The 27,243-nt window shown below is 33.5% G+C and overlaps 2 protein-coding genes across 8 annotated transcripts in view; one reads left to right on the top strand and one right to left on the bottom strand.

The window, feature by feature from the left end:
* LOC129947560 (trichohyalin) overlaps positions 1-25,970 on the top strand; it is a 172,999-nt gene extending 147,029 nt beyond the window's left edge. For 2 of the 3 annotated variants that reach the window (XM_056058168.1, XM_056058169.1), the window contains exons 3-8: positions 18,333-18,584; positions 18,967-19,194; positions 19,260-19,371; positions 19,465-19,521; positions 20,247-20,423; positions 23,695-25,970. In XM_056058168.1, coding sequence (XP_055914143.1) covers positions 18,539-18,584; positions 18,967-19,194; positions 19,260-19,371; positions 19,465-19,521; positions 20,247-20,423; positions 23,695-25,234 — 2,160 coding nt within the window. In that variant the 5' untranslated portion in view covers positions 18,333-18,538 and the 3' untranslated portion in view covers positions 25,235-25,970. The remainder of the gene's footprint in view (positions 1-18,332; positions 18,585-18,966; positions 19,195-19,259; positions 19,372-19,464; positions 19,522-20,246; positions 20,424-23,694) is intronic. The other variant, XM_056058171.1, reaches the window with a different exon arrangement.
* The window catches only part of LOC129947559 (uncharacterized), a 49,011-nt gene continuing 44,495 nt past the window's right edge, over positions 22,728-27,243 (bottom strand). For all 5 annotated transcript variants that reach the window (XM_056058163.1, XM_056058162.1, XM_056058167.1 and 2 more), the window contains exons 4-7: positions 23,477-23,643; positions 23,230-23,416; positions 23,031-23,167; positions 22,728-22,976 (exon numbers count right to left, since the gene is read on the bottom strand). In XM_056058163.1, the coding sequence (XP_055914138.1) occupies positions 22,790-22,976; positions 23,031-23,167; positions 23,230-23,416; positions 23,477-23,643 (678 nt within the window). In that variant the 3' untranslated portion in view covers positions 22,728-22,789. The remainder of the gene's footprint in view (positions 22,977-23,030; positions 23,168-23,229; positions 23,417-23,476; positions 23,644-27,243) is intronic.

Genomic DNA, 27,243 nt, shown 5'->3' with positions numbered 1-27,243 from the left:
GTTCACACATATTACCATAAACGAGATTTTAATCGATTTCGTTATCCAAAAAGAAAAAAATAACTACCATTTAATAAACATTAAAATTTAACTTTGAAATTGTCATGATGGGGGCATAATATAATGGGTGTGTCATTTTATGACTTTAAGAAACGGTATTTTTTATTTTAATTTATTTTATATGGTATTCATATAATAATAAGATGATAGTTTTTGTTTTAGGAGGTTTTAATTTCAAATAGGGTGAAAGTGGGTTTAATTGACCAAAAGCGGATGGATGATTTTCATGGTAAAAATATTAAGACTCGTTCTTGCTCTTAGTCAATAGATGCTTTTATATAATAAACGCTTATTCAAAAGATTTTTAATATGCCAGAGACACAGAATGATCATTGGAAAAAGAGAAAAGAGTTGGAAAGGAAATGATGATGTACATTGGTTTTGAATTCTTTCCACATTCGCGAAGTTCAGCTGAAAAAAAATATCTGTACTTCGTAGTACAACTGAAGTTAGAATCAAAGGTAAACTGATTCTAAATTTCAAGCACTACCAGTTGAACCGTTTAAGTTGAAGAGCATAGTTCGTTACAATAATGAAGGAACTTTACGACGGTGTTCGATTGACGTAATCGAGTTATTATGATGCTACCAATCATTTTAAAGGTTCAAATTTGAATAATGTCCAAAATCTTTGATTACATCACTGGAGCACCACCCTAAAGATGTGAGAGAAACTCAAGTGTAACACGCCTATGGACAAATTTCTTGAATAGTTAAATTTTAACATCTTGTTGCATTTTTGGTGACATCGCATATATTATCGCTCCACAAGAGATCGAAATGTTCAGTTTTATTGATCCAAGGGCCATTCAAGGATAGTGGCAACAGTCGCAGCAAATATTTCAACGACATTGGATTGGAAAGATCATTAATACAAATAGAAAAAAAAGAGGAGACAAAACAGAGCCCTGTGGAACACCACTTTTTTCGGTGATGGTTTTCAGACTTAGACCCATCCAATACTATAGATAATGTTCTTATCCTACGACGGCAGATATTCTCGATATTAAATGCTTTTGAAACCACGCAGTAATTGTTAATTGGAAAAATCCAAAATGAACCCCATAGAAAAAAAACTGTTTTGAATCAGGAACAAATTTCCAATAAGAGGTTCCATATTTAATAGCCCATTGTTTGTGCAGTGGTTACTTTTAAAATTGTTACATTTTGACATTTAACAAGTCAAAACTTAGCTATTACTAGAAATGGAATTATACTTGCTTGACTATAAAAATAGCAATACATCTCGTTAACCCGACATCGTTATTTATTGAATTGGCAATCAAAATTTTCCAACGATATCTTGTGATTTAGAAGTTTTAGCTTGTATGGTCTTTGAAGTCACTTATAAGATAGGTTCTACGCCAATGATTTACATTCGATTGAAGATTTTACAAAATAAAATAAAAATTAAAAGAGAAAAGATTGCATGTGGTTGTTTTATAAATTGACGCCAAGGGGTGTATTTAGAATTATCCTTCTGGAATTATTACTGTGAAAGTTATCAACATCAATTGATTCGATTGAATTGAAAACTGCTTGAAAAACGATCCACAATACCAGCAGAAGCAGAATAAAGACATTCTATAGCCCCATGTTGTAAAATCGTTTAAACTTATTTCGAAATACTCAAATTTACATTCCATAAAAAGATAGACACTTTAACTTTTACAGTATTCAAACTATACCACAAAAATGGGACAAAGTTGCAACTAATGATAGAAAATACTTAGACCCTGTGCACACTTGCGTTCTTTTGACTCGCAGAGACGCCTCGGTGTCATAATAGTTCAATGCACGCATTGGCGTTTTTTTTCGGAAGAATCAATTCCGATTCTCAAATGTTTATAAAAAGACAAGTAATTTTTTGTACAAAAAAAATGTTTTTAAATAGAAGTGACTGATAGACTTTTTTCTACGAGAATGAAGCCCGATTTCGCACTTTAAACGCAGATGTGTGTCTGTCACTCAAGTGTGCACTGGAACTTATGTAGTTGCACACCATGTTCGCTTTCTAGGTTAACAATTGTTCATAAAAATTCTTTCCATTTTAATCTCAAGTTCCATCCATTTAATTTTGCATACAAACTTTGAATACAAACGTATTCAAAACTACAAACATTCAGAGTAAACGAACAGAACTAAATTTATGCACGGCTCTTAACTCCATTATGGTGTCATCTTTTTAATACCCCATTTAAGACTTGAATTAAGTCCTCAGTGACTGTTTGAATCGTAGTTAAATAAGAAATAAGTGGTTCTGATTATGCGATGTTAAAATGTTCATGTGCGTTAAAAAAAGATTGTCAAAAATCGATTTAAAATTTAAAATACAGTACACGAGTATTTTCTTCTTGTCTCTGTGTTTCCGGTTACCATATTGGATATCAAAATCAAAACATTAAATTCTCTTTCACTGACATTCTATAGTGGGATGTTTTAAATATCACATTAAAACAAACGACAGAAGGGAATTTCGAGCGAGGCGTGTGGGTTGGGTAGTAAGCCAAGAGGAGAAATATTTATTGTAGTTTAAAAAGCAAAGAGTTAAGCTCCTCCGTGTCAGGATGTTTGAGTGGGTGGCAAAGCAGGCAAGTTCTCATTCCTTTCAAATAACACATGTTTTAAATTCCTTAAATTTGTATTTCAATAAAGTGCTCTGTTATTGATTTTTTACTCCAGCACGTTTTGCACAGACATATAGTTATGTTTGTGTTTACATATAGAAAGGAGGAAAACATGAAACAAGCTTATTTATAAAACTGCACGCATAAACCTTTTTAATGCGTATATTAGAGGACACTATATAGATGTCAGTTTACATTTTCTTTCTATGGCATCCCCTAGTTGAATGGTGTATGTGCCATATAGATGCAGGCTTGCCAGATTGGGCTATTTATCTGAAATGGGGCTATCTTTTTCCAAAATGTCCGACAACAGTTTCAGTATGCCAGATTAAATCGTATATTCGTATTGGGCTGAAATAGCCCAAAAATAATCATGGGCTACAATATCACACATCTAATCTTTAGCTAAAATAGCCTAAATCTTGTCTTGGACAAGATATAATTTTGGCCAGAACAGCACAAATCTTATTTTGAGCTAAACCTTGGGATAAAATAGCCTAAATATAAAATTAAGATAAAATAGCTCAAACATAATCTTGGGTTAAAGTAGCCTAAATCTTATCTTGGATTAAAATAGCCTATATCATATCTTGAAATAGCCCATATATAAATTTGGGTTAAAATTGTCAAAATAAGTAAAATCTTGATTTAAAATAGCCCAAATCTAATCTTGGGATAAAATAATCGGAATATAGTTTTGAGAAAAAATAGTCCAAACATAATATTGAGCTAAAATTGTCCAAATCTATTCTTGGGCTAAAAAAAGCTGGAATTTAGTGTACTAATAAATTAGCCCAAACACAATTTTGAGCTAAAATAGCCCACATCTAATTTTGTGTATTATAAAATATCCCATATCGAATCTTCACTTATAATAACCCAAATCTTATCTTAGGACAATAGAGCCCAAACATGATATTGAGCTAAAATAGTCCAAATCTAATCTTGGGCTAAAATAGCCAAAATATAATCTTGAGCTTAAATAGCCCAAATGTAATCTTGGGATAAAATAGTAAAAATATGTTAGTGTCCCAAAATCTATTATTGGGATAAAATAGCCGGAATTTAGCATAACGATAAAATAGCCCAAACATAATCTTGAGCTAAAATAGCCCAAATCTAATGGTATGCTAAAATGTTCAAAATAGTACAATCTTGAACTATAATATCGCATACCTAATCTTCGGCTAAAAAACTCAAATCTAATCTTGGGATAAAATAGTCGGAACATAGTCAAGGGACAAAATAGCACAAACAAAATATTGATCTAAAATAGTCCAAATCTGATCTTGTGCTAAAATATCTCACATCTTATCTCGCGTTAAAATAGCCTTAATTTAATTTTGGGCGATGTTTTTTCTCGAGTATTTGAATATAACAAAGGCGTAATAACAATTTGCAGACTTATTTTAATAAAAGTAAGTGATTGTGATTAAAGTTTTCCGAAAGATTGATTGGTATTACGTTTCTTTTGGGCTACTTTTTGGGCTACTGTCAAATGGCTCCGATTTTGGGCTACAAATATTTTTAAATTGGGCTCATTTAGTAGTTCAAGATATGGTAACCCTGTATAGATGTGGATAGCGTATGGGTTAAGTTGCGCCACTTATTTGCAAATTTTACGCTCAAGCAACGCCTCTACCTCCGCTGCCGATACCGCTGATGATGATGATGGTGGTATGTACAGAGTAATAGAAATGTGGTAGCGCTTGTGTAAATCTCAGAAATTAAAATGCCATTAAAGCTAGGGAGATGAAAAGTAGTGGGGGTCGAGGGAGGAGTGTAAGCCGTGAGTTAACGCGCTTTTCTAAAAGGTTCAAGTTCAAATTCAATGTATGTATGTATGTTTATAAAACACCATAGGAATCTACGTTAAACATTTACAACATCGTTTTGGTGGTGAGAAAAATTTAATTATGTATTTACTTTATGGCTTTATGAACGTAATTTAGCGGTTTACTTATGAAGGAGAGCAGGTTGGCTGATCCTTGATGTTTTTTTGAGTCACGGTAATTTTTTGTTCTTCTATTTTTTCCTCCTGCTGTGGCTTGTCAAAGTAACAAAAAGAGTCTTTTGTGGGCTATTTGTTGGATTAGTTTATCGTTTTTTTTTGGGGAGTTTGTTTATATTTTTGGTTTTTGAAATGTTTATACATATATTTTTAGGAACTAAGCTGTTTTTGAATGAAAAAATAGGATTATATTTTTATAAGCTTATTAAGTCAATTTTTATAGCACATCAGAAGTGGATGTGATAAATTTACATTGTAAGTATTTATTTTTGGAACACGTTCCCATAAAGTGAGAGTGTTTTCTGTGGAAAAAGAGAACGATTTATTTAAACAAAGGTTCATTTAGATAGTTGCAATGAATCCTTGAATATCTGCAATTTCTAGGAACTTTGAAATTCGTATCCGTTTTATTTTTTAAAGTACATTCCATTAAAATTGTGGTTATATCATTCATCAGTGACTGTGTTTCATTTTATTAAATGTTTTCTATTTTATTTAACTTCTTTTAAACTGAAAAAAAAAAACAAAGTTGACACTTTCAATGATACGTTTCTTAGGAATGTCTCTGTTATTCATTATATTTAGGGTAGGTACCTTTGTATCAGTAAAGTTTTCTAATTAAAATATTCACATGCACTTAAAAGGTTTTACTCTTCTATTGTATATTAATTGTGTCTTAATATGTAAACTAGACAAACATTTGCAGTTTAAATTGTTTGATGTGTTTTGAATGTGTTTTGAAATTTCTCAAAAAAACCCTATTTCTCATTTTATACCTTTAAATAAACCTTAATGAAAAGGTTTCACTTGAAATTGTAATAACAATCAGTAATTTCGGAAATAGATTCAAAAATCTAAACTAAATATGAAATGTGCTTTGGAATATCCAAAAATGGGTCATGGTCGATGGAAAATGAAATAGTTTCATAATAGCCGTTTAGTCGAAAAATAGTTGGACAAACCGACGAAGGCTGGGACGAAGATTAACAGACTTAGATTAAAAACGCTTTCAGAGTTTAAGGCATGTATTTGTTAAAATTTTCATTTTCCTTAATGAAAAATCAAGGGATTTAAGAAACATTTAAAAATCTGTTAGTTTTGGTTGAAAAAAAAGTGGAGAGCTTTCAATGCCTTGGAAGCATTAATTCCATCGAAGGCGGAACCGAACAAGACGGCATCTGCCGCATCGGTAAAGCAAAAGCGGCGTTCAGTATTTTGTCGAAAATTTGAAGGAATAACTCTATCAGCTTAAGAACAAATCTACGACTGTTTCCTACAAATGTCGAATCTGTGCTTCTTTATGGGTGCAGCACTTGGAAGGTTACTTCAGCTATAACAAGAAGGGTGCAAACCTTAGTAAATAGATGTCTTCGTAACATCCTAAGGATTTTATGGCCAAACCGTTCTTCATAGAAGGACAGGTCAGGAACCTATAGATTCTATAATACGAAGACGTTAGTGGGAATGGATTGGACATACGCTTCGAAAAGGTAACGACTGGATTGCAGGCCAAGCAATGCAGTGGAATCTGCTCACACAAGAAGAAAGAAGAGCTGGACGACCGAGAAGCACATGGCGCAGGACAGTAGAGGCAGAATCAGCGTCATTAGACAAAAGTTGGAGGGATCTGAAACACATCTCCGGTGGCGCGTAGGCGTTGTAAAGGACCTATGCCCCCAAGGCGTTCCCAACGGACTTTACAGGTCTGAGAACCTAAGTAAAGTAGTTTTCCTCTAGAAATGCAAATTACAATAGGTCGTTTTCGCCTTAAACTCTGAACTGTGTTAGCATTCGCCTTGAATCATTAAAAGTGTTAATTATTCAGTATGCCCGCAAAACTGCTATTTTTGTGTATTAAATAATTCACTCTGAGAAAAACAGAGTGTATTAAGGCATTCAACATTCTCATAGTACGGCTAGAAAACGAATCTCTGCACTTGACAGTAAGACTGAAGTTGGGCTCGAAGGTATACTGATGAGCATTCCTAGAAGCGCGAGTATTACGGTTAATATTTTTAACCATAATACTGATGAGCCGTACCCGTGGCATGATGGTTAGTGCGTTGGACTGTCATGCAAGGGGTCTTGGGTTCAATCCCTGCCTGTGCCAGCTTAATTTAAAAAAATAATTTTCGCGGGTACTGCCTCTTGCGAGGAATTGACAAATCCTTCAAGAGTAATTCTTGTCATGAAAAAGTGCTTTAAATGCTCTAAGTTCAATGCTGTCAAAGAGGCTTAAGAAATTTGCAGGAGCACTAGCCCAGAATTCTAAACATACATTGTGTTAAATAAATACCAGAAAATATCCTAGAAAAATGTTGTGGAATTGTATAAGGATGTCGCTTCCTGTATGTTTATGCATCTGGTGTTTCTATCTCCATTTGGCTTTACTAGAAATGCCCTTATGCATCATCTCTAATCAAATAAAAGGTTAAAGTCTATTTATTGCAAGCAAGCCTAATCTTTGAATAATTCAACAAAACAACAATATGTAACAGCTTACTGTACGAAGCACAGAAGTTTCTATCTTGGATAAAATATGCTAACGTTTCCAATAAACTTCTCTTAAAGCCTCAAATTAGTTTTATGAAAAACTGTGTTAGTAAATGGATTTAAAATCCGTCCAGCTTCATATCACCACCAAACCTCCTCATCAAACCTACAGAAATGTAAGTATACTCGTATGCATTTCGTCACTTACCATTTCACATATAGAAATCCATTTGGAAATAATTTAAAAGCTCTAAACCTGATACTCTCTCTCTATTTCTGACTCTACGCCCACCCGCTTCCTAGAATAGAAGACTATTAGCAGATGTTGAATTATTTTTACTTCACAGCAGAAACTTCCTGGTTTTAATACTATACAAGCTACAAAAAGAGGATGGGGATGGTCCCAAAAGCAAAACAACAACGGAATTTAACTATACGAACCGGATCCAAATGTTATAGCTAACTTTCTGCAACAATGAAGATAGCACTTCAATTTATTCTCTCTCCTTCCAATTCCAAGTCCCCCAACTATATAAAAGACCACCACCTACCTACCTAATGGAAATTGAATTTTCTTGATTTTATTTAATGACGTTTGACTTTTAGGATTTCCTTCATTGTGCTATCATCAGCAAAGTAAAAAAAAGAAAAACAACGAAACATAAAATGGAAGGCGTCACAGTTGTTCCAACACACATTATTTTATCTCATTCTAGGACAGACATTAGCGTCGCGTCGTCGTCGACGTATGTGATCTGCGCGCTAAACGGAAGAAAAACGACGGAACATCATTATCTTCGAAGCACAAGGCGGAAGCAATGACAAACCATGCACTGCACACCCTCTTAATTCTAGAGTTTGTGCTCTACAATCGTGAGCCAAAGGAACCTCCAAAGCAAGGAGCTCTTTCCTCCAACTCCAGCACATCTGTAGAATCCTCCCATTGTACAATACCTATCTGACACCGAACATACTCGTATAACCAACTCCTCCATTGTTTAAAAGTTATCTGGGTGTTTCCACCTTTTTCATGTTCATAGCTCCTTGTGGACACCTAGATTCCAGAACAACACAACAGAATTCTTGTGTTTCGTGTCAATATATGAAAAGGAACCTTATTACTGAACCAAAACAGATTGGTTCTACATAAATTTTAACACTACAGGTTGTACATAGTTTGGAACGTATATCAACCTATATAGGGTTTCACAGAAGACGGAAGTAATATTTTTCCAGCGATAGAATGAATCTACAACGTGACCTGGTCAAGTTGAGTCACAGAACAGGGACAACAACGACGATGAGACGGTGGTGGTGGTGTGTTCAACTTAGTTTGCTCTTTCATCGAACCACCATTCGTCTGCCCGTCCGGCCGTCAGACTTGACCAACCAACCTACCGAGATCTCTGAATCACGAGGACGAAGCAACGATGACTCTTCTTTGAAACACTAAATCCAGAGCAGGAGAGTAGAATTGCCTATAGGCGTGATTACCGTTATTCACATTGTTCCCCCTGAATGATGGTGCATATCTCTTGTATTTGGATAGCTATACCTCAATGACATGAGATTCATCGTTGATGTAGCGACATCTTTATGACGAACGATATATGAAGTGCAATAATTTGATTTCATTGCATTTGTCCAGACTCTAGACTCTAGACTCCAAGCTCCAGAGTGAACATAAACCAGCTTATTCCTTCGTCGTCGTTGTCGACATCGTCGCCGTTCGTCACAAAACATAAATCAAAACCTTGATAGAAGATGATTTCTGATGTGTAAATATATGAATGCCTTTTGTAGGGGGGTATAAAGTGTGTGTCTCTGTCAGTGGCTTTTAGTCAAGTGTGATGAATGATTTCACTCTGTGAAGTTTCTGGGATATAGATGGCGGTATATACGAGTTATGAAAGTTCTTTGACTGTGACTATGAATGCATTTGACTTGAAAAAGAATTGTGTAGATATTTTTCCTTCTTGTTATTTTTGTGTGGAATTGAATCACGTAGGAGTGGCACGTGGAGATTACAATTTAAAGCTTATAACTTACTTTTGTGAAGTGTTCTCTCCGAGATATGTGTCTTACAATATTTACACATGTTTGAATTTTTATTAAATTTGTAAAAGTGTTAAGTGTTTGCTTTAAATCGTTAGAAGTCCATTCTATTTTTAAAGGTTAAGTAAAGAAAGATAAAATGTGAAGTTCACCAAGGTTAGGGAAATGTATTTATACAACTTTGCAAGTTTCTGAGGTCAACATATGTAAGGTTAGTTACAACTTTAGTTAACGGTAAGATGTTAAAGTTTATTTAGTTCTTAGTGGATTTATTTCCCTGTTCCAATGAAAGATGCTAAACAATCCCACAAATTCACTTTTGTCGCACAAATGTCCCGCTGGGAAGTAATGTCCCGCAACTTGATTAAATGTCATGCCAAGCGCGACCAAAATGTTGTCAAAAGGTCAAGTTTTGTATAAATCTGTGGCGAACCCTAGTTTCTAATTTCTAAACTAAAAACAATTTTGTTTTATTCAACTGAATATAAAAGATATGTACTGGAATATCACATGCCGGAAGGGTGATAGAGATTTTAAAATGTTACGATTTTATTTAGCCTTCTTCTCTTTGCTGGCCAAGTGTGGTACACACGTCTTATAAGAATCCTAAATTATATTATCATAATATTCATCTTTAACTAAGAAATACTTTATTTTAAATAAAGTGTACTTTAGTATTTTAACTATAATCTTTTATTTCGAAGTCGTCTAAAGGTACTCCACTAATATTCTCCACCAATCCAACGTGTTCTAAGCTTTAAATTATTATTTAGACGATTTTGCCTTTTTTTGTATCCAAACAAAGACTTAACAGTCAAACTCAAAATTCAGATTCTTCTTCCGTTCATTGTGTTCAGAGCTTCAAAGTTCTATTATTATTATATTTTTTGTTCAGAGGACTCATTCAGAAAGTTCGGAGCTCTGGCTTGACAACGCTGAACACAAGATATTTCAAGCGTAAATACAAATGCTGGAAACAATTAAAATTGCGTAGGAAGTAGGTTGTTCTGACAATGGAGGCAGTCTTTTTGCTGCAAATATAAGGCTTATCATTTACATATCTCCACAAGAAATAGTCTAAAGGTGTTAAATCGCTTGATCTAGGCCGCAAATTGACCGACCTAAATGCGAAAGAAACTGTTCACCGCACTTTCCTCTCAATGGATCTAGTGTTACGTGTGCTACGTGGCATGTAGCACCGTCTTCTTGAAACCACAATGTCATGCAAGTCAAACTCTTGTTTTTTTGCGCAAAGAGTTTTGGTATCATCGCACGGAAGCGCTTACTACTTTTCAATTAACGTTGTGATTTCCATCATCTTTAAAGAAACAATGAACAGCCGCGTTAAGAATTGCAAGGTCTAGAATTGCAAGAATTCTCCCGGTTGCTGTTCACTCAAAATACGTCAATTTTACTTGTTCCATGCAACCATAAATGAGCTTTGACACTGAACACACAATGTTTCGATTAAAAAAAAATGGTTCTTCAGCCAAATTTTGAACAGCTCAAAATTCTGTTGTTCGGCATCAATTCTTGCAGCAGCTGTATTTTGAAAGGCTTCACACTCAAATCCTTTCGCGAAATTTGTCACGAAGTGGAGTAACAGAGGGCCAAGGGCTCCGAATCGATTCGAGGTCATAGCTTATACTGGCCTATACAGACTCGAATTTCTCCTTAAACTACACTCTATTTAAGCGTGTTGGTAGTTGAATGTCCAACAATATAAATTTGGTGGGAAACTAAGCAGCGTGGGTAAACTGACCATAAAATTAAAGAAGCGAGTGATAAACTTTTTTAACAGAGTACGCATTTTGATAATAAAATTCAATAATTTAAAAGCGTTCATATGAAGACGATTCTTGGATAAATTATAGATGAAACTGAAGATGTTTGACAGTAAAACAAAAAAAACATAAGCTGATAAAAACCAATATTTGCAAAAAGAAAATACCAACAAAATTCACCCATTGTACTAATAATTGAAAAAACAAAAAATTTTAGACTTCAAACGAAAAAAATCTTTCACTATTTTCATAATTTTAAAATAGTTTATTAATAAAATTAGTTTATCCATCATACAGAACTGTTAATTTGCAACTTGACTAAAAAGTTCGTTTAAATTGTCAAAAATAAATAAATTAGGTGGCGCAATAATCCTTTGAGAACTAGGGCCTAGTGACTTACAACTCTCAACCATTCCTCTGTGCAAGTACTGTTATCAGGGATGGAGGGGACCTACAGCTTAAAGCCGAATCTGAACGGCAAATTTGAGAAATCACTTTTCATGACAAGAACTACTCTTGGAGAATTTGTCAACTCCTCGCAAGAGGCAGCACCCGTCAAGAAAAAACTTTAGAAGGCAGGGATTGAACCCAAGACTTCTGGCATGACAGCCCAACGCACTAACCATCATGCCACGGGTACTACCGTTTAAATTGTCACCTCCAAAAATTCGAAATTTCCAATTCCTGCATTTTGAATACTCAATTGCATTTCGAATAGAAACCTTACTATTTAGAAAAGTTTCCAGTTTATATTTCAAAAATGTTGAGAACTTTCTCAGATAACGGATTAACAGAGCAATAGAATGTCATATAAACACAATTCACTATTCAATTTCACCTGGAAATCAAAATAGCTTTCTATTTCGTTTAATTCTTCAAGAATTGTGCAGTAGAGAATTCTTGAGAAAACTAATCATAAAAGTTCTATTATCAGATTTCTCACAGCAAGTGAGAAATCTTGTCAATATATAAATTTTTCTGAAAATTCAGAAATCTCTGAAATATAAGAAATATTACTTTAACTGGCTTAAAGTTCAGGGCATTGTTCTGATCGTGCTCCAGGAGACTATTTTTAGAGTTCAAAGCAAAATAAGGAAAAACCGGTATTAAAATACTTCAATTTCCATTACGCAATAAAGTTACCAAATTTAAGGACAAAAAATAACCAATTACCTTCTTTGTATTACCACCTGTCAAAACGCTGCTGGGCTTTTCACTTTACGGTGTTATAACAGATTAAAATGAAATGTCAACCTAACTTAAGTGATCACTCATCGCTTTCATTCACCATTACTTACCGTAAGCAATCAACAATTTCAACCTTCAACGAAATACACAAATGGTCAAAACAATAAACTATAAGTCAAAATGAATTTAAAAGAAAACATAACATTATTAAGTCACATATGATCAATTTAAAATGTATACATAAGAAAGACTTGAAAAACTAATAGGGTCGATCGATTCGAACTGAACTGAAACTCTAAGGAATTCAAGTGCACTTCAAGTTCCACATAGCACAGAAATCATATACAAACGAATTATTTGCTTTTACCTTTATTTTATTGATTTCCATCTAAAACAAAAGCAATGCAATTAATTCTGCACCAAGGCACACTTCAAAGCCAATTAAAAAATACCTTTCATTTAAATTGAATTGGATAGACAGTCAATCCGCCAGTCGTCGTGTGTCGAGTCGGTCGTCGTTGTAGACTTTAAGTCGTACAAATGAACTAAAAGATTTCTTTATTATTTTTATTGCATTGATCTTTTCTTTAAAGATACAGATAGATAGCTTAGGTATGTACATAAGTACCTTACTAAAAGTTTGTATTTACAAATACAAGATGGTGCACTTGAATTCTGATTGAGTGACTGAGTGCCACCGATAATGATCTTTTTGTGCAGACATGCGGTCTGCAGCATTGAAACACTACTGCAACACCACAAAACACCAATTTATAACAGACTTTGTGGATCCACGCAAAAGACATTAATACCATGCACCTACTTTGAATGTGTATTCAAAACCGAATGCGAATCCGTATCCGAACAGAGCCTTAGAAACTTGTTTTGACGTCTGTCATGCATAAAACTCGAAACGATTCCGGACAGAAATTAATATGAATAGTTTAAGTGTAGTTTTGAATGGGAATGGAGAATGGGGGAATGGAATTCCATACGCACTGCAGCGCGTAACCAAAGCCCATTATCTTTCGATGGTTTTCAATTATTTGTCACATTTGACGTTGACGTTGAATTCGAAACTTCAAAGTCGTTTTGTAATTACAATCAATTATATATCCGAGAGATACATATCGAATTGACTACTGCAGGGTGTTTGGCCACTTCTTTGACATTGCGGTGCGGTAGGAAAAAAAAAACAAGACACCATCAACTTACGAGTGTTATGGTTTGGTTGCAGCCACAAGACGCGACGTTCGTATACCTCATCATGATTGGTTTTCTTAATTAAATGTTAAACATGCATTAGATATAGGTTTATTGGTTAATGATAATCTATTAACAGTAAAACGTAATCAAAATAAACCAATAATTAAAATGAGAAACACTTTTTATTGGACTGACATTAAGGACAGAAAATGACTAAATTATCGACTTTCAAACAGGCTCTAGCTTCGATTCAAGATCAAACCATGTTTTGAATTCCAACTCAAAAAAAATACACAAAAAAGAAAAAATATATTTACAAGTTTAGACATTCACATTTGAATCTTATGCATGATTTTCAAAGAGTCTTACATTAAAAAGACTTAAAAGCTAAATGGATTCAAATTAATAAACATATGAGGGTTCGCGATTAAAAGTTAAAACATAACCATTACACCAACCCTATATTTGAATTCAAGAACTAATTCACGTTTTACAAGAACAAGTAGTTGAAAGCTAACATTCAAATTGATTTACTGCTTGTCACTTCAGCTGTCATTTTAATCCAAAACAAAATTAAGCCGGTTTTTACATATTAAGGCGTTTTCAAAACCAAAGCGGTATACCTTAGATTTTTGTACTGTCAATTTAAATAAAAAACTACAAAGTACTTGTTTGACAAGAGTTTTTAATTTTAAATAAAAGCTTTTAAAATATTGCACAAGCCCAATGGAAAAGTTATGTTTTCTTTTTGTACTTTTTTAAATGTACTTGATTTATTTAAAACCATAGAAGAATTTTGCAGAGGTAATGGTCTGAGGTGACGAAGTAAAATATCTTAAAAACCAATCACTTTTGTTTAGAATTTATCATTTACTTGTTGACAACACTTTTAGAGTAATTAATCGAAATTGGTTTGAAGAAAACTGAATTAAAAATCACAATTCCGTTGAATTTGATTGAAAGGAGATCAATATGCAAAACAATTAATCAGATAGACATGACTATAAGTACCTCTGACTTGTCGAAATTAGCATACTTAAAGGTAGTGTAATACCCTTGTACATTATGTAGTTGTCAGAGAAGGTAAATTCAAGTGACTTTCACAAGAAACAAGCAGAATGTCATTTGCTTATTAAGTAATGTGTCACATTAAGAAGTGGTAAAGGCTTTAAATTATAAATGTAAGAGATTTATGAAGAATTTTGTTACGAACACTGAGTAAACAAGAAATTTCCCTTGAATTCCATTGACAGAAACTGGAAATGGCATTAATTTTCCATTATTTTTTCTGACCTCGAATTGTCTCTATTGAATCAAGGTCAAACATAAACTTATTTTTCGACATTGACGAGTTCAAGTCTAATATCCACCAAATAAACGCTGGTGAGCCACAGCGGTCCGTTTTCGAAAAAATCGTGGACTAACCGCTTGCCTAAAAAACAGCCCACGATATTTTCGAAAAAAAAAACTAAATCTAATAATTTCTCGAGATATACATATATATATACATCGTTGGGGGTTATGTTCATGTTTTATAAGGCGGTAAAAACCGCATGCTGCTTCAAGACTTGGTTGCTAAATTTTCGTAATGAACACAAGAAATCTGTTGTTATTTCGGAAACTAGAGCTTGCAGAAATTTTTGGTTTGCAGTTGTGGATAGAGCTTGACAATACATTTCTTTTGATGTGCATTTCGGCGGGATCGGGAATAATGTTGAAAAAAATGTTTTTTTTTAGCCAAGTGGTTAGCCCACGATTTTTCGAAAAAAAAAACTAAATGTAATTATTTTTCGAGATATATACATCGTTGGAAAGGTACGTTCATGCTCTATAAGGCAGTAAAAGCCGCACGTTGTTTCAAGGCTTGGTTGGGAAATTTTCGCAATCAACACAAAAAATCTGCTGTGTGTTGCGTGCAACTTCTGTAAGTTTACATAATTCTCATTATTTCGAAAACTAGAGCTCGCAGAAACTTTTGGTTTGCAGTTGTAGATAAAGCCGGACAATACCTTTCTTTTTATGTGCATCTCGACGGGATCGGGAACAATGTTAAAAATAATGTTTTTTTTAGCAAAGGGGTTAGTTAGTCCACGATTTATTAAAAAAAAATCTCTGCTACTTCTTTCTATTTTTTATAAATAACTAGCTTATCCATGCAGCAATGGTGGATCCAGATTTTTAATGAGGGGAGGGGGGATCATAGACGAGTTTTTACTTACCGCATAAAAATGTTCTTTAAAGAAGGCTAACAAAATTTAAATAACATACGAGTTATGTGCATATTAACCTTAAATGTACACATTTCAAGGGCTAAAGTGAAAACTTTAGTAATTAAATTATTTAAGAACGCTATTGTCTATCAAGGTATAGTCTTACTATCTAATTTAGTAGACTTTCTTAATATGAAAGCATTACAGGATTCTAACAGTTTTAAGAGCAAACACAATAGTTTAGAGGGTTTTATTGCTTTCATGGAGAAATTGTTTTGAAACTTACTTTCTTCCAAAAAAAAATATATGCTTTTTTGTTGCCATTTAAATTAAAAAACTCAGAAAATGAGAACGAATCTGATATCAATAATTTTCTGTTTTTTTTACCGCAGTTTTTTTCGGACTAAATTTTCCGGAGTCTTTTATTACTATCTGCTTACTCGTAGATTGGAGCTGATGCTTCATCTTAAAGGAGCCAACAAAACTTTGAAATTGATTCTTGAATTTAAGGAAAAAAATGCATTTTAGTGCATAATTTCTCTGACTAAAAAATCAAAACAAAATAAGGTTAACAAATAAGATGGGAAGAAACTTTTGTGTGGCAAAGCACAAATTGCACGTTTTAGAATCTCTTTTCACTTTAGTTCGTAAAAGATTTAAAGCTTTTATATTAAGAGATATGCAATAAGACATTAGCCTAAATCTTAGTTTAAATCTCAATTTTAGAACATCTAAAGAAAATTCCCTTCAAAATGTAGATTTCTTAAATTTGTTAAATGTTTTATTTACCAGAAGATCAATTTTGAAAGAAATATATTGACCGGCTGCAATGCCTGCAAAAAAAATTCTCAAAAATTTAAATGCCAATAAAAAAAAACACATTTTCGATCATCAAAAATCATCATCAATTTTAAAATTTGAACATCGACAAGAGCTTGCATTGAAAGACAAGATTATTGAAATCTAATTAAGTTCTTGAGAAAACTTGAAAACAAAATAACGGCTTTATGAGGGGTACCCAACTGGAGCAATACCAAAATATGTTTTTCTTGTAAAATGAAACCGAAAAAATTAGAGAAATTTCTTTAAGTTCATTTCCGCAAAAAAAAATCAAATTTACACCAAAAAATTTCTTCAATGTTCACTATTTATGTGCATACAAAAAATAAGATATAATTGAAGTCTAGTTTCAGGAATTTAAATGGAACTTAATATAAAATTGAAGATCTCTTATTCAAGGTTTCTTCTTAAACCCCTGAATCTTTGCTTTTTTTCTTGGAAACAAGTTTTATGAAAATAATTTCAAGCATTACTCAAGTTGCAAAAATTTTAAATGTCTTTGACAATAAACCACTTTTTAGTGAATGTCGTTAAATTACTAGCAAATCTTTGCATACACAACTTAACTGCATAAGCGTTATGGCTCATATGACCCCCTGGCTGAGCTCATTCTAAAACCGCCTCATAATTTTAAGAAGAACTTATCCAAAAAAGTGTAAAAAACCGGGTAACTAACTTATCGAAAGAAATGGTTTGTGTATTCGATTCGTTCGTCCAAATACACAAACGATTTCTATTTACATATATAATATTACAGTATTTCATATTTTTATTATAACACAAATTTAAGTTTTTCAACATATTATAAATTTATATTCAATAAATAATAAATTCGCAAAGTTTACAGAATTTGACAGCTTATTTGTAAAAATTAGCTTAGTGTTTAAAAAGGAAGCTTACTGATCTTGCTTCTAAGATTCACGTCCTTGTCCATCAGAGGTGGACTATGGTAGCATTTGACAAGCTCAATTCTGATTTTGCCAGCATTGTACAATGTATAATCGAAAACCAATTTAATACTTTGAAAACTCAATGCTGTCTAATATCGCCAAAGAATAACCTTTCCCTTTTGCCACTTGCATTGAAGAGATTGAACTGCTTTCAGTTCTAGGATTTCTAAGTTCACATACCACAAAATTTCAATTAGACAAAAACGCTGCTAAGAGCTTAGGGTTTATCTAACTTCACCGCCCCCTGATATGGCTATAATTTGTAGAGCCTTTACGATTCCAATATTTGGGCAGGTGCTCAAACACTTGAGTCTTTTGTACAGAATTCAAAACAGAGCTCTAAAAATGTCTTATTGAAACATCTGTCCCTTTGATCTTCGTCCCAAGCTGTCTTGTTTATCATTTTATTTTATTTATATTATTTTATCTTACCTAAAAATGCCCATCACTTAACCGGGAGCTTAATTTCTTGCTAATTATTACGTACAGCTGTTCTTTTTTAGCAGTACTTCACGAATGATTTATGCTTATGAAGTAAATGCCTACGGTCATCAACATCGTTTAAACAATGACATCTCAAACATCGTAAATAAATTTACCATCGAAAAAAAAATGGAGATGCCAAATAATTTTTAACAGAGCTTTTCTCCATTGTAATAGGAGCCCAGGTCCATTAGAAACTAAACTTCCATACATGAATTCAATTTATAAATTATTCACAATAACAATTTTGAAGGTACGAATTTCGAGGGGAATTTTATTTAAATGACGTTTAAAATGTCACTTTTCACACAGTGTTAACTACCAGAATACAATTAAGATATCACAATGTTTTAAAATAATTTCTAAGTTTAAGAAAATAAAAATGTGTTCCCAATTAATAATTATTTATTTTTCTTTTACTTGCAGATAATTTACTTCACTATCATGGGCTCATGTAGTCTAGCTCCCTGCGGAAAGCGCACATTTTTCTAAATTTCTTTGATTAAAAAAATTCAGATATCAATAAAATATCGGTTCGTCAAAGAAACGAGTCAACATTCAAATTAATACACAAGAGGAAATTCAACTTTAAATTTTAAACACCAAACAGAAAATAAAACTAAAACTACAAAATGGGTTTTTCAACAAAAGCATTAACTTTAATCACATTGACAGTGTGTAAGTAATTTCTTTTAATTTTGTCTCTTGAAATTTAATGAATTGTAGAAACAAACAAAGCTAAAAATACAACTAAGGCGTTGATTATTTTATTTCCCTCATTTTAAAACAAATTCAAAATGTCTACCTCAATTTCTTGTTCCTTTTCTACTGTCCCATTAGAAGGAAATGAAATTATGTCTAAGACGGTGTTCACATTGGACTCTTTTTCGATGTCTCGTTTTGACATTTCATCTCATTCTCAATGTCCATCAACCGAGATGGAAAAATGAGACGTCAAAATATGTGTCCTCAAATAAGTTCAATGCGAACAACGCCTAAAAACTTTATATTCGAAAAACCTTAATAATAACAACTAATTGTAATTATTTAACTATTTCAGTATTCACTGTTATTCAATCAAAAGAAAACATTCGCAATAAACGTCGTATGTACGCGATGTGCCCACCAAAATTTCAACGAATCGGTTCCGAATGTTACGCAATCTCAGATCAACCAGCCAATTGGCTTGAGGCTCATTTTCAATGCAAGGACAAAAACAGTAAGCTCGCAGAACCAAATAATAGATCAGATCGAAAGCTGAGAGCTTTCTTCCAAAAAATGGATCACGGTTGGTTTTAAACATTTTCTATAAAAATCAAATGTCAAAAATATATCCTTTTCTGTTTTTTTTAGATACTGATGAAATCTGGATTGGTGCAACTTACGATTGGCACATAAATGTCTGGCAATGGAGTATTAGTGGCAAGAATTTAAGCTACGATGCTTTTAGCCGACTGGATCCCGAGTAATGTTTATTTTTATTATATTTTATTTTATTTAAGAACCAAAAGATAAAAAAGCCATTTTTGGAATAGTTTCTTATGAGCATTTTTTGCAGGAGCAGACAGAGTCTGGAATATACTTGTGCCGTGCTTAATCCATCCCTAAAATACAGGTAAGCCATTCAAATTACACTTAATGTCTTATTAAATTCACCTATCTACATCATTCAATTCATATAAATATACAAAACACAAAAAAACACCAACGATTATGTTAAATAAAACAGCAAACAAAACAAAAAAGATACTGACGTTAAAGTGGAACCATGTGGTATCCCACTCAAACGTCCAAAAATGCAACACCCAGGTTTGTAAATACGTAGTTATTTTTGTTTCTAGTTGTCACAGTGACACCCTTTCATTTTCTGCATGTACACACAATTAATTTCTATATTAGTTATGCACCATGAGGTTTGACAATAAGAATCTCACACTCTTCTTCGACACTCCTTTGCTTTGATTGACATTTGTGTCTAATTTAAAAACGATCCAATACAAGTTGATGAGCGTTTTGGCCATCAAAATAAAGTCACGACGTATGTAACTTATTTGTAGCTGTTAAGCACGCACAAGGGAAAGTCGCTTCCCTTTTCATTTCAAATGCACATAGCATACTTAATTCAATAAAAATTAAAAACCAGTAGATTTTTGAAAAAAAAAAAACATCTTGTACACAGTTTACACTCAGCAACAAACAATATACTGCTTTTATTTTATTCATACATATTTATATGTCCATTCACCATTCAACAAATCAATTTATCAATTCCAATCAATAGTTGAATTAATTGTTTTGGTTTTCTTTTCGTCTTTATTTTTTCAACTTCTCAACTTATAGATGGTCAGCACGTTCCTGCGTTGACAAGCATCGTTACATATGCCAACATAAAATGCCAAAAGTTAGTGAAAAGAATCGGTTTAAGGTCTACAGCCGCTGGAATCAAACTTATCCCAATCAATTGGCCAATGAAGTGGAAATGGTAGTTGTCGATACGGAAACTAAAGATGGTAAAAGGTAAGTGATAGAGATGTTTATAATTTATATTATGGACGGCTTGAAGCTGGATGAGGTTTTAAATCTAAGATTTGACACTTCTCGAAGATATGTCCTAAACTGATCTAGAAGCTTGAAAGATCAAGGACTTAGGTGTAGAATGGCGAACACAAATTCAGTGTTTCTTTTTATGGCCGTTAATTTTGTAGCTTTTAAAATTAGGAAGCTCTTGCTTAGAAACTAATTTAAATAAGACTTTTAAGAAAATAGTTTCAGTGAAACTTAAGATGTTATGCGTGACAAAAGTTGCAGTGAATCTCGGAAGAAGAATGGCGATTCTTGAATAAAGGCCGTCTAGTTGCTTATTCTTCCACAAACTATCGTTCCACAACAATAACGTCCATATTGGCTTTAAGAAATTTGAAAAACTAAAGCTCCTAACTGACCGATAGTAAGGCTTTCAAAGCAATAGGTATAATAGTGATCTCATGGTTCATTTTACCTAACAGTGGAAGAAATCTTTACATCTTTTTGGAAAACGTAAGATTATTACACTTGATATTTCAAAAACATTTAATGAATTCTGACATCCTTCTCTCATATTCGTAATGATGATGGTTAGTGCGTTGGGCTGTCATGCCAAAGGTCTTGGGTTCGATCCCTGCCTATGCCATCTAAAGTTTTTCACGGGTACTGCCTCTTGCGAGGAATTGACAAATTCTCCAAGAGTAATTCTTGTCATGATCAACAACAGTACTCGCACACAGGAATGGTTGAGAGTCTCAACGGACTGTTGCACCACCCAATTTATATATTTGTATTTCTCTCATATCACAAATGAGTCCTTTCGGTATGGAGAAATCACTTCGTCAATTGATCAGGATTTTTGGACGGATTAAAGCCTAAAACCGACAATATAAAAGCTGGTGTGCCTCAGGGCTCTGTTTTGTCCCCTACACTCTTCCTCGATTTTATAAATAATCTTCTGTCTGCAACTTCTAGTCTGACTAATTGTTTCGATAGTACTCTTAGTGTTCCCTCATCTCTACGGATGTGGAACTCCAATTAAGAAATGTAATAAGTTCCTTAAATTGCAACGGCGTGACTTATAATGTCTTGAAAACCCAACGCTGTCGTGTATCCTTAAAACGAGTTATCGGAACTATCTCTGATTTGGGACTTGCATCAAGAGAACTGAATATCCGCAACCACCTCTTGGAATGTGGAATGTCTTCTTAGATGTTTTGGTTTTCTAAAACTCTAAAAGAAATGTTTCTTTTCTTCTAGTCTAGCTACAAAACCTATTTATGTATTTCCAAATCTTCACATCCCTGGGCTGGTACTCTAGGAACTTACTGCAATCACTTGAACAGTATTCAACAAAGTCTGATGACTATATCGTCATTAACTAAATTGTGTCACTCGAACATCGTCGTAAATTTGCTTGCCTCAACTTTTGCATCGTTATTTTAACGGACTATGAAGTAGTGAGCTCTGAATCTGCCGTACTATGTAGCTCAAAGGTTACTTCTTTTGCCGTACTGCGCGAATGTGGAATACCTTACCACGAGTTTTTGTCTGTCTTTGCCATGTTCAAGATTTTAAAACAATTGTACACTGACTCCTCCTTTATAAACCTTCATTTTAACGGTGTCTTGTATCGTTAAAATGAGTTATACACCACTCGCCACTGTCTAGAAGTGGCACGAGGAAACGGAGTATCAACAACCACCTCTTGTGGAATGATAACATATCGAAAAATGCCGTAAGATGTTTTGGTTTTCTGAGACGGAATGAGAAATATTTCTCTGCTACAGAACCCATTTATGTACGCTAAAATCTTGAGTATAATTTACATCTCTGAGCTGGTGCTCCAGAAACTTATTGAAGTCTCTTGGTCAGTATTCTATTCAACGGCCTCATTTATTTTTATCATAATTTTAACGGACTATGCTAAAGTGAGCCTTGAGCCAGTTGCATTCTTCCCTTTAAACAGTTTGACTGTAATACTATCGTTTCTAAAAATGCCAATCTGTTCACGTTTGAGTCCAACTCCTATTGTACTGAAAAGTTCAGAGGTTACTTCTTAAACCGTACTGCGCGAATGTGGAATGTCTTACCACGTTCTATTTTCTCTGTCTTTGCAATTTTCAAGATTTTAAAACGGTTGTACACTGACACCTCCTTTATAACCCTTTTCTTAATTCCTAATGATCAAAAGATATACAAAAATCTTTCGCTAAAGCCTCTTGCTGAACTTATAAATTCCTGCCTTACCCCCCACATTTCTGGAATCAAAAAAAAAACATTTTAAAAATAAGTTAGAAAACGTTTTTATAGAATATCATCACTTTATTTTTCTATCTCAGATCCGCGTTAAAAATCTTTCACGCTGTTGCCACAGGTGCAACTTTTTCCTTTTCATCAGTTTTAATTTTAGTTGATTCATTTGCGCTCTCATCGTCTTCTGTTTCGTCATCGTCATCATCATCTTTTTCATTAGCTTCACCTTTTTCTAAGTACTTATCCCACTTATTGATTCGGGCTTGGATTTCTTCTTCCGTTTCCGCAACCCTAAATGAAATTGCTCGTCAGATTTTTCTCATCATATTGATCTAAAGGACTTACTTGTATTTTGTTTTTCCATCCCATGTTTCCGCTGTCAATTTTCGTTGACCAAAGAAGCGACCATTCATCATTTGAATGACCAAATCAGCTTGTTCAGGATCAGCCATATTGACTTGAGCAACGCCTTCAGCATGTCTCTGTAAAAGTAAGATCCAAATTATTATTTCTATCCCAAGAACTGTTTTCTCTCAAGACTCACATCATATATCACAACTTTCCTAACAGTTCCACATTTCGAGCATTCTTCTCTCAAATCATTCTGATACTCAATTATCAATTGCACTTCCTTGTCGAAGAGTTCCGGCGTGAATAAGTTCTTGATGATGACAGTTCGTTCGTGCTTTGAGCGTTCTCCTCTCATTTTTTCTGGGCGCCAGTCAAACAGCCTTTTGAAAAATTATAATTATTACGGAATGAATTGTTTTGGAACACATTTGATGACTTACTTTTCTTTCATTTTGATCAGCTTCTCTTTGTCCTTCTTTTTCCGTTTCGGCTTTAACGATGGATTGTATTCTCCACGCATCTGGAACTTAGCACGTTGAACTTTGATTTTGTTTCCTCGAACTATGCTCTCATCCAGCAGCTTCAAAGCTAAATCCACAGATTCTACCTGAAAATAAAATATTGAATTAATGTATTTTAATTTTCTCCATAATTCTAGAATAACTCGAAGATTGAAGCCATTGGACAGCAGTGAGAACTACCCAATGCCTCCTAGACGCTCAACCGATCCATCTAAGCAACGTCGCCGACCTCATGCACCAGCACCACCACCACCAAAAGAATCCAATAATGACATCAATGTGCAGTTCATTCCCAATTACTTCACCAACGAGATCAATGAAGGCGTGAATTATCGCAAACCTACTCCGGCTACAATGTTCCCCATCACAATGGACTTTATACCCGCTGATATGGCTATAGACAATAGCAATGTACAAGCCGCCCAAGCTTACATGGACACAACGACCAAGCGACCACGAAACCCTACGAACGCCCCATCAAGCGATAACGAAACGGTCACCCAGACGAAGCCAAGGACAAGACCTCAAGGTAAACGAGTTAAAACGAAGTTTGATGAACTTATCGAAGAGAAACGCAAGATTGAGAGGAATCAGAAACGCGCTGAACACCGTCGCCGCAAGCAAGAGCGCTTGAGGAGAAAGCAGGAGGAGGAAGAACGTAAGAAGCAAGAGGAGGAACGTAAGCAAGAGGATGAACGAAAGAAACAGGAGGAGGAGCGAAGACAACAGGAAGAGGAACGCAAGAAGCAGGAACAAATCGAAATTACCAACTTGAAACAAAAACAAGCCGAAGAAGAGAAACTCATTGAGGAACAGAATAAGGCAGCTTTACTTGAACGCCAAAAACTCGAGGCCAAATTGAATATGTCCAAAAAAGAACAAGAACGCCAGGAGCAAGAGGAGCAACTCTTGAAGGAACAACGTGAAGAAGAAGAGCAACGTATTCAAAAAGAACGTCTCCACGAACAAACCCGTCTGCAATTGGAGTACGAAGAGAGACTCAAGCAACAACAAACCGAGCGGGAGCGAAGACTTGAGGAAGAAAAACAAACAGCCGAAGAGAATCGCCGTCGCGCCGAAGAGGAAGAACTCAAACGTCAAGAGGAACTCAAGCGTCTCCAAGAGGAGGACGAAAAACGTCTTGAACTTCAGCGAATGGAAATCGAACGAAAGAGACAAGAAAAAGAACTTGCTCGCCTGGAAGAAGAAAACCGCAAGCGCATAGCTGCTCAAAAAGCTCGCGAAGAAGAAATCCGACGTCGTGAAGAAGCCTTGAAAGCTGAATTAGCCGAAGAAAAACGTCTCCAAGAAGAACTAAGACAGCAAGAGGAGAAGGATCGTTTAATTCACGAACAAGAGCTTCAAAGTGATATCGAAGAGAAGAAACGAAAAGAAGAAGCCGAAAAACAAGAACTAGAACGAAGGGAAGAACTCCGAAGAAAGAAGATGGAGAAATTCCAAGAAAAACTCGCTAAAGAGACAAAGAAGTTAGAACAAATCGAAGAAGCAGCGAAATTGGAAGAAGAAAAGAAGAAACAAAACAGAGAGAAGATGCGAAAGTACGCCGAACGTATTTCCCGACTATCTCCAGAAATGCAGGCATTATTCCTCAAAGCTCGAAAAGATCGCAAGAGGAATAAACAGAATAATGAAGCGTCCATTCCAGAGCGAAAGTAAACTTACTATACTATTATTAACAAGTCATAAGCGAGTGTTATTATTTTAGTTATTCGTTAAGATTAAAAAACAAAATTATCATTCTTAATAATATATAAAATATCTCTCTTTCTCTCTCTCGGTTTTGAATGAGAACCATTTTCATTTATGTACTCTTCTTCGTTTTGATTGCCAATAACCGTTAAGCTGCTGAAATTGATATTTTTCGTTATTCGTTCTTTCGTTCAGTTTTGTATTGTTTTTCGTCAAATCATACATAAATCTTTTTGGATTTACTTTTTCTTTCATGCATCAGTAAGTTATTTTATTATAATTAGAATAAGATGAAAAAACAGAAAACAAATAAAACACGAGAATCTAACTTAACAAAAATTTAAATTTATTAATTAAAAATTAAATATTTTGTATCGATTAACAACTTCTCCAATTGACAAAAAGGAAAGATTTAGAAGAACAAATTCAAATTTCAAATCATTCAAAAGTTCCTGAATCACATTTACAGGTGGAAAAGAAATGATTTATTTATCCTCCAGTATTTCGAAAATTTAAATTTAATAAAAAACAAAAGTAAAAAAATCTTCATGTCATGTCGTAGACTGTAAACATCTGCCTTAGCTGTCAGGATAACATCAGAGTTCATTCAGAAGTTCCTTGCTCAATTATTCCACCACCTTTTTGATCCATTTTTTATTTTATTTTTCTCTTAATAATGTTATTTATTTTTATTTTTTGTTTATTATTATAAAGAAAAAAGAAAACATGTGTCCTCGCTCAAGTCGTATTTTTATTTAAAAATATAATTCAAGAGAAATTAAAAAAAAAACAAAAATATTATGTTTAAAAATATGTAAATATAATATTAAACAAAATAGAAGTAGGTTTTTTTTATTTAAAAATTAAGTTGTATTTCAATCTGAATGCTTGTATTTTTTAAAATATAAATAAGAATAATAAAAAAATAAAATATTACTAAACAAAAAAAAGTAAATTGTATATTTTTGTATTACTTTCTTGTGAATAGAAGCCAAACGAAATTGTTTTTGAAACACTCTAAAAACGTATTATATCCAAAAGTGCACATAAGGAAATTCTATTAGAAAAACAAAAACAATAAAAAAAATGTCTAAGTGTTTCCATCGTTTTGTTTTTTCTTATGTAAAGTTTTATTTATATAATGTAATTTGAATAATACATATTTGTTTTCTTAGAACTCACACTTCAGCTAATAATGCTTATTTTGTGTTTTATATAGAATAAATAATAAATAAATATAAAACAAGCTTCTCAAGCACCATACACTTCGAAATATCATATCACATGCAATCGATTATAAATTGTTAATAATATAATAATAATTGAACAAGTTAAAACAAAAAACAAGTAAATCAAAAAAACTTTTAAAAATATAACCAGCATATAAGCAATATATAAATATTATAATAAATAAAAAAATTAAACAAAAATTATAAGAATTTAGAAATAACACTAAAATAAAAAATGTAATTAATTACCTCAATTGTGAGTTCACTCATAAGTGACAATGAATTAAAATGTAATAAAGATGACAAAACAAAGAAGAAAAATAAAACAAAATAATTAACACAAAGTATTTGTTTTAAAAACAAAAATTGCCTTTCACTTCAAAAGCAGTTCCAATATAGAACTTATAGGTATTAAATAAGACAAGAGAATTAAGTCAGTATTTATTTTTAAAAAAAAGAGTCTGGGTTACAATTGCTCAAATGTTAATGTAGGGCATTTTGCAATTTCATGTCCTCATCCCAAACGAGAAAAGGTTCATATTTTCGTTGTGATTCTAAAGATAAATTTTTAAAGGACTGTCCAAAAAAAACTTACTAAACGATAACTTCCCATCCCGTCTATCGATTTGTCTTGCTTAAAAGTTTGTCTATATGTACTCGTATCAATTTTTACCAAATTTGCGTACTATTTTTTGCAGATTTTTAATTTTTGAAAAGCTATTTGAGCCGAAAGTAAATTTTTACCAA

The sequence above is a fragment of the Eupeodes corollae genome, chromosome 2 (genome assembly GCF_945859685.1).
Source record: "Eupeodes corollae chromosome 2, idEupCoro1.1, whole genome shotgun sequence".
NCBI classification, from domain to species: domain Eukaryota; kingdom Metazoa; phylum Arthropoda; class Insecta; order Diptera; family Syrphidae; genus Eupeodes; species Eupeodes corollae.
This window is presented reverse-complemented; position numbering and strand designations above follow the sequence as displayed.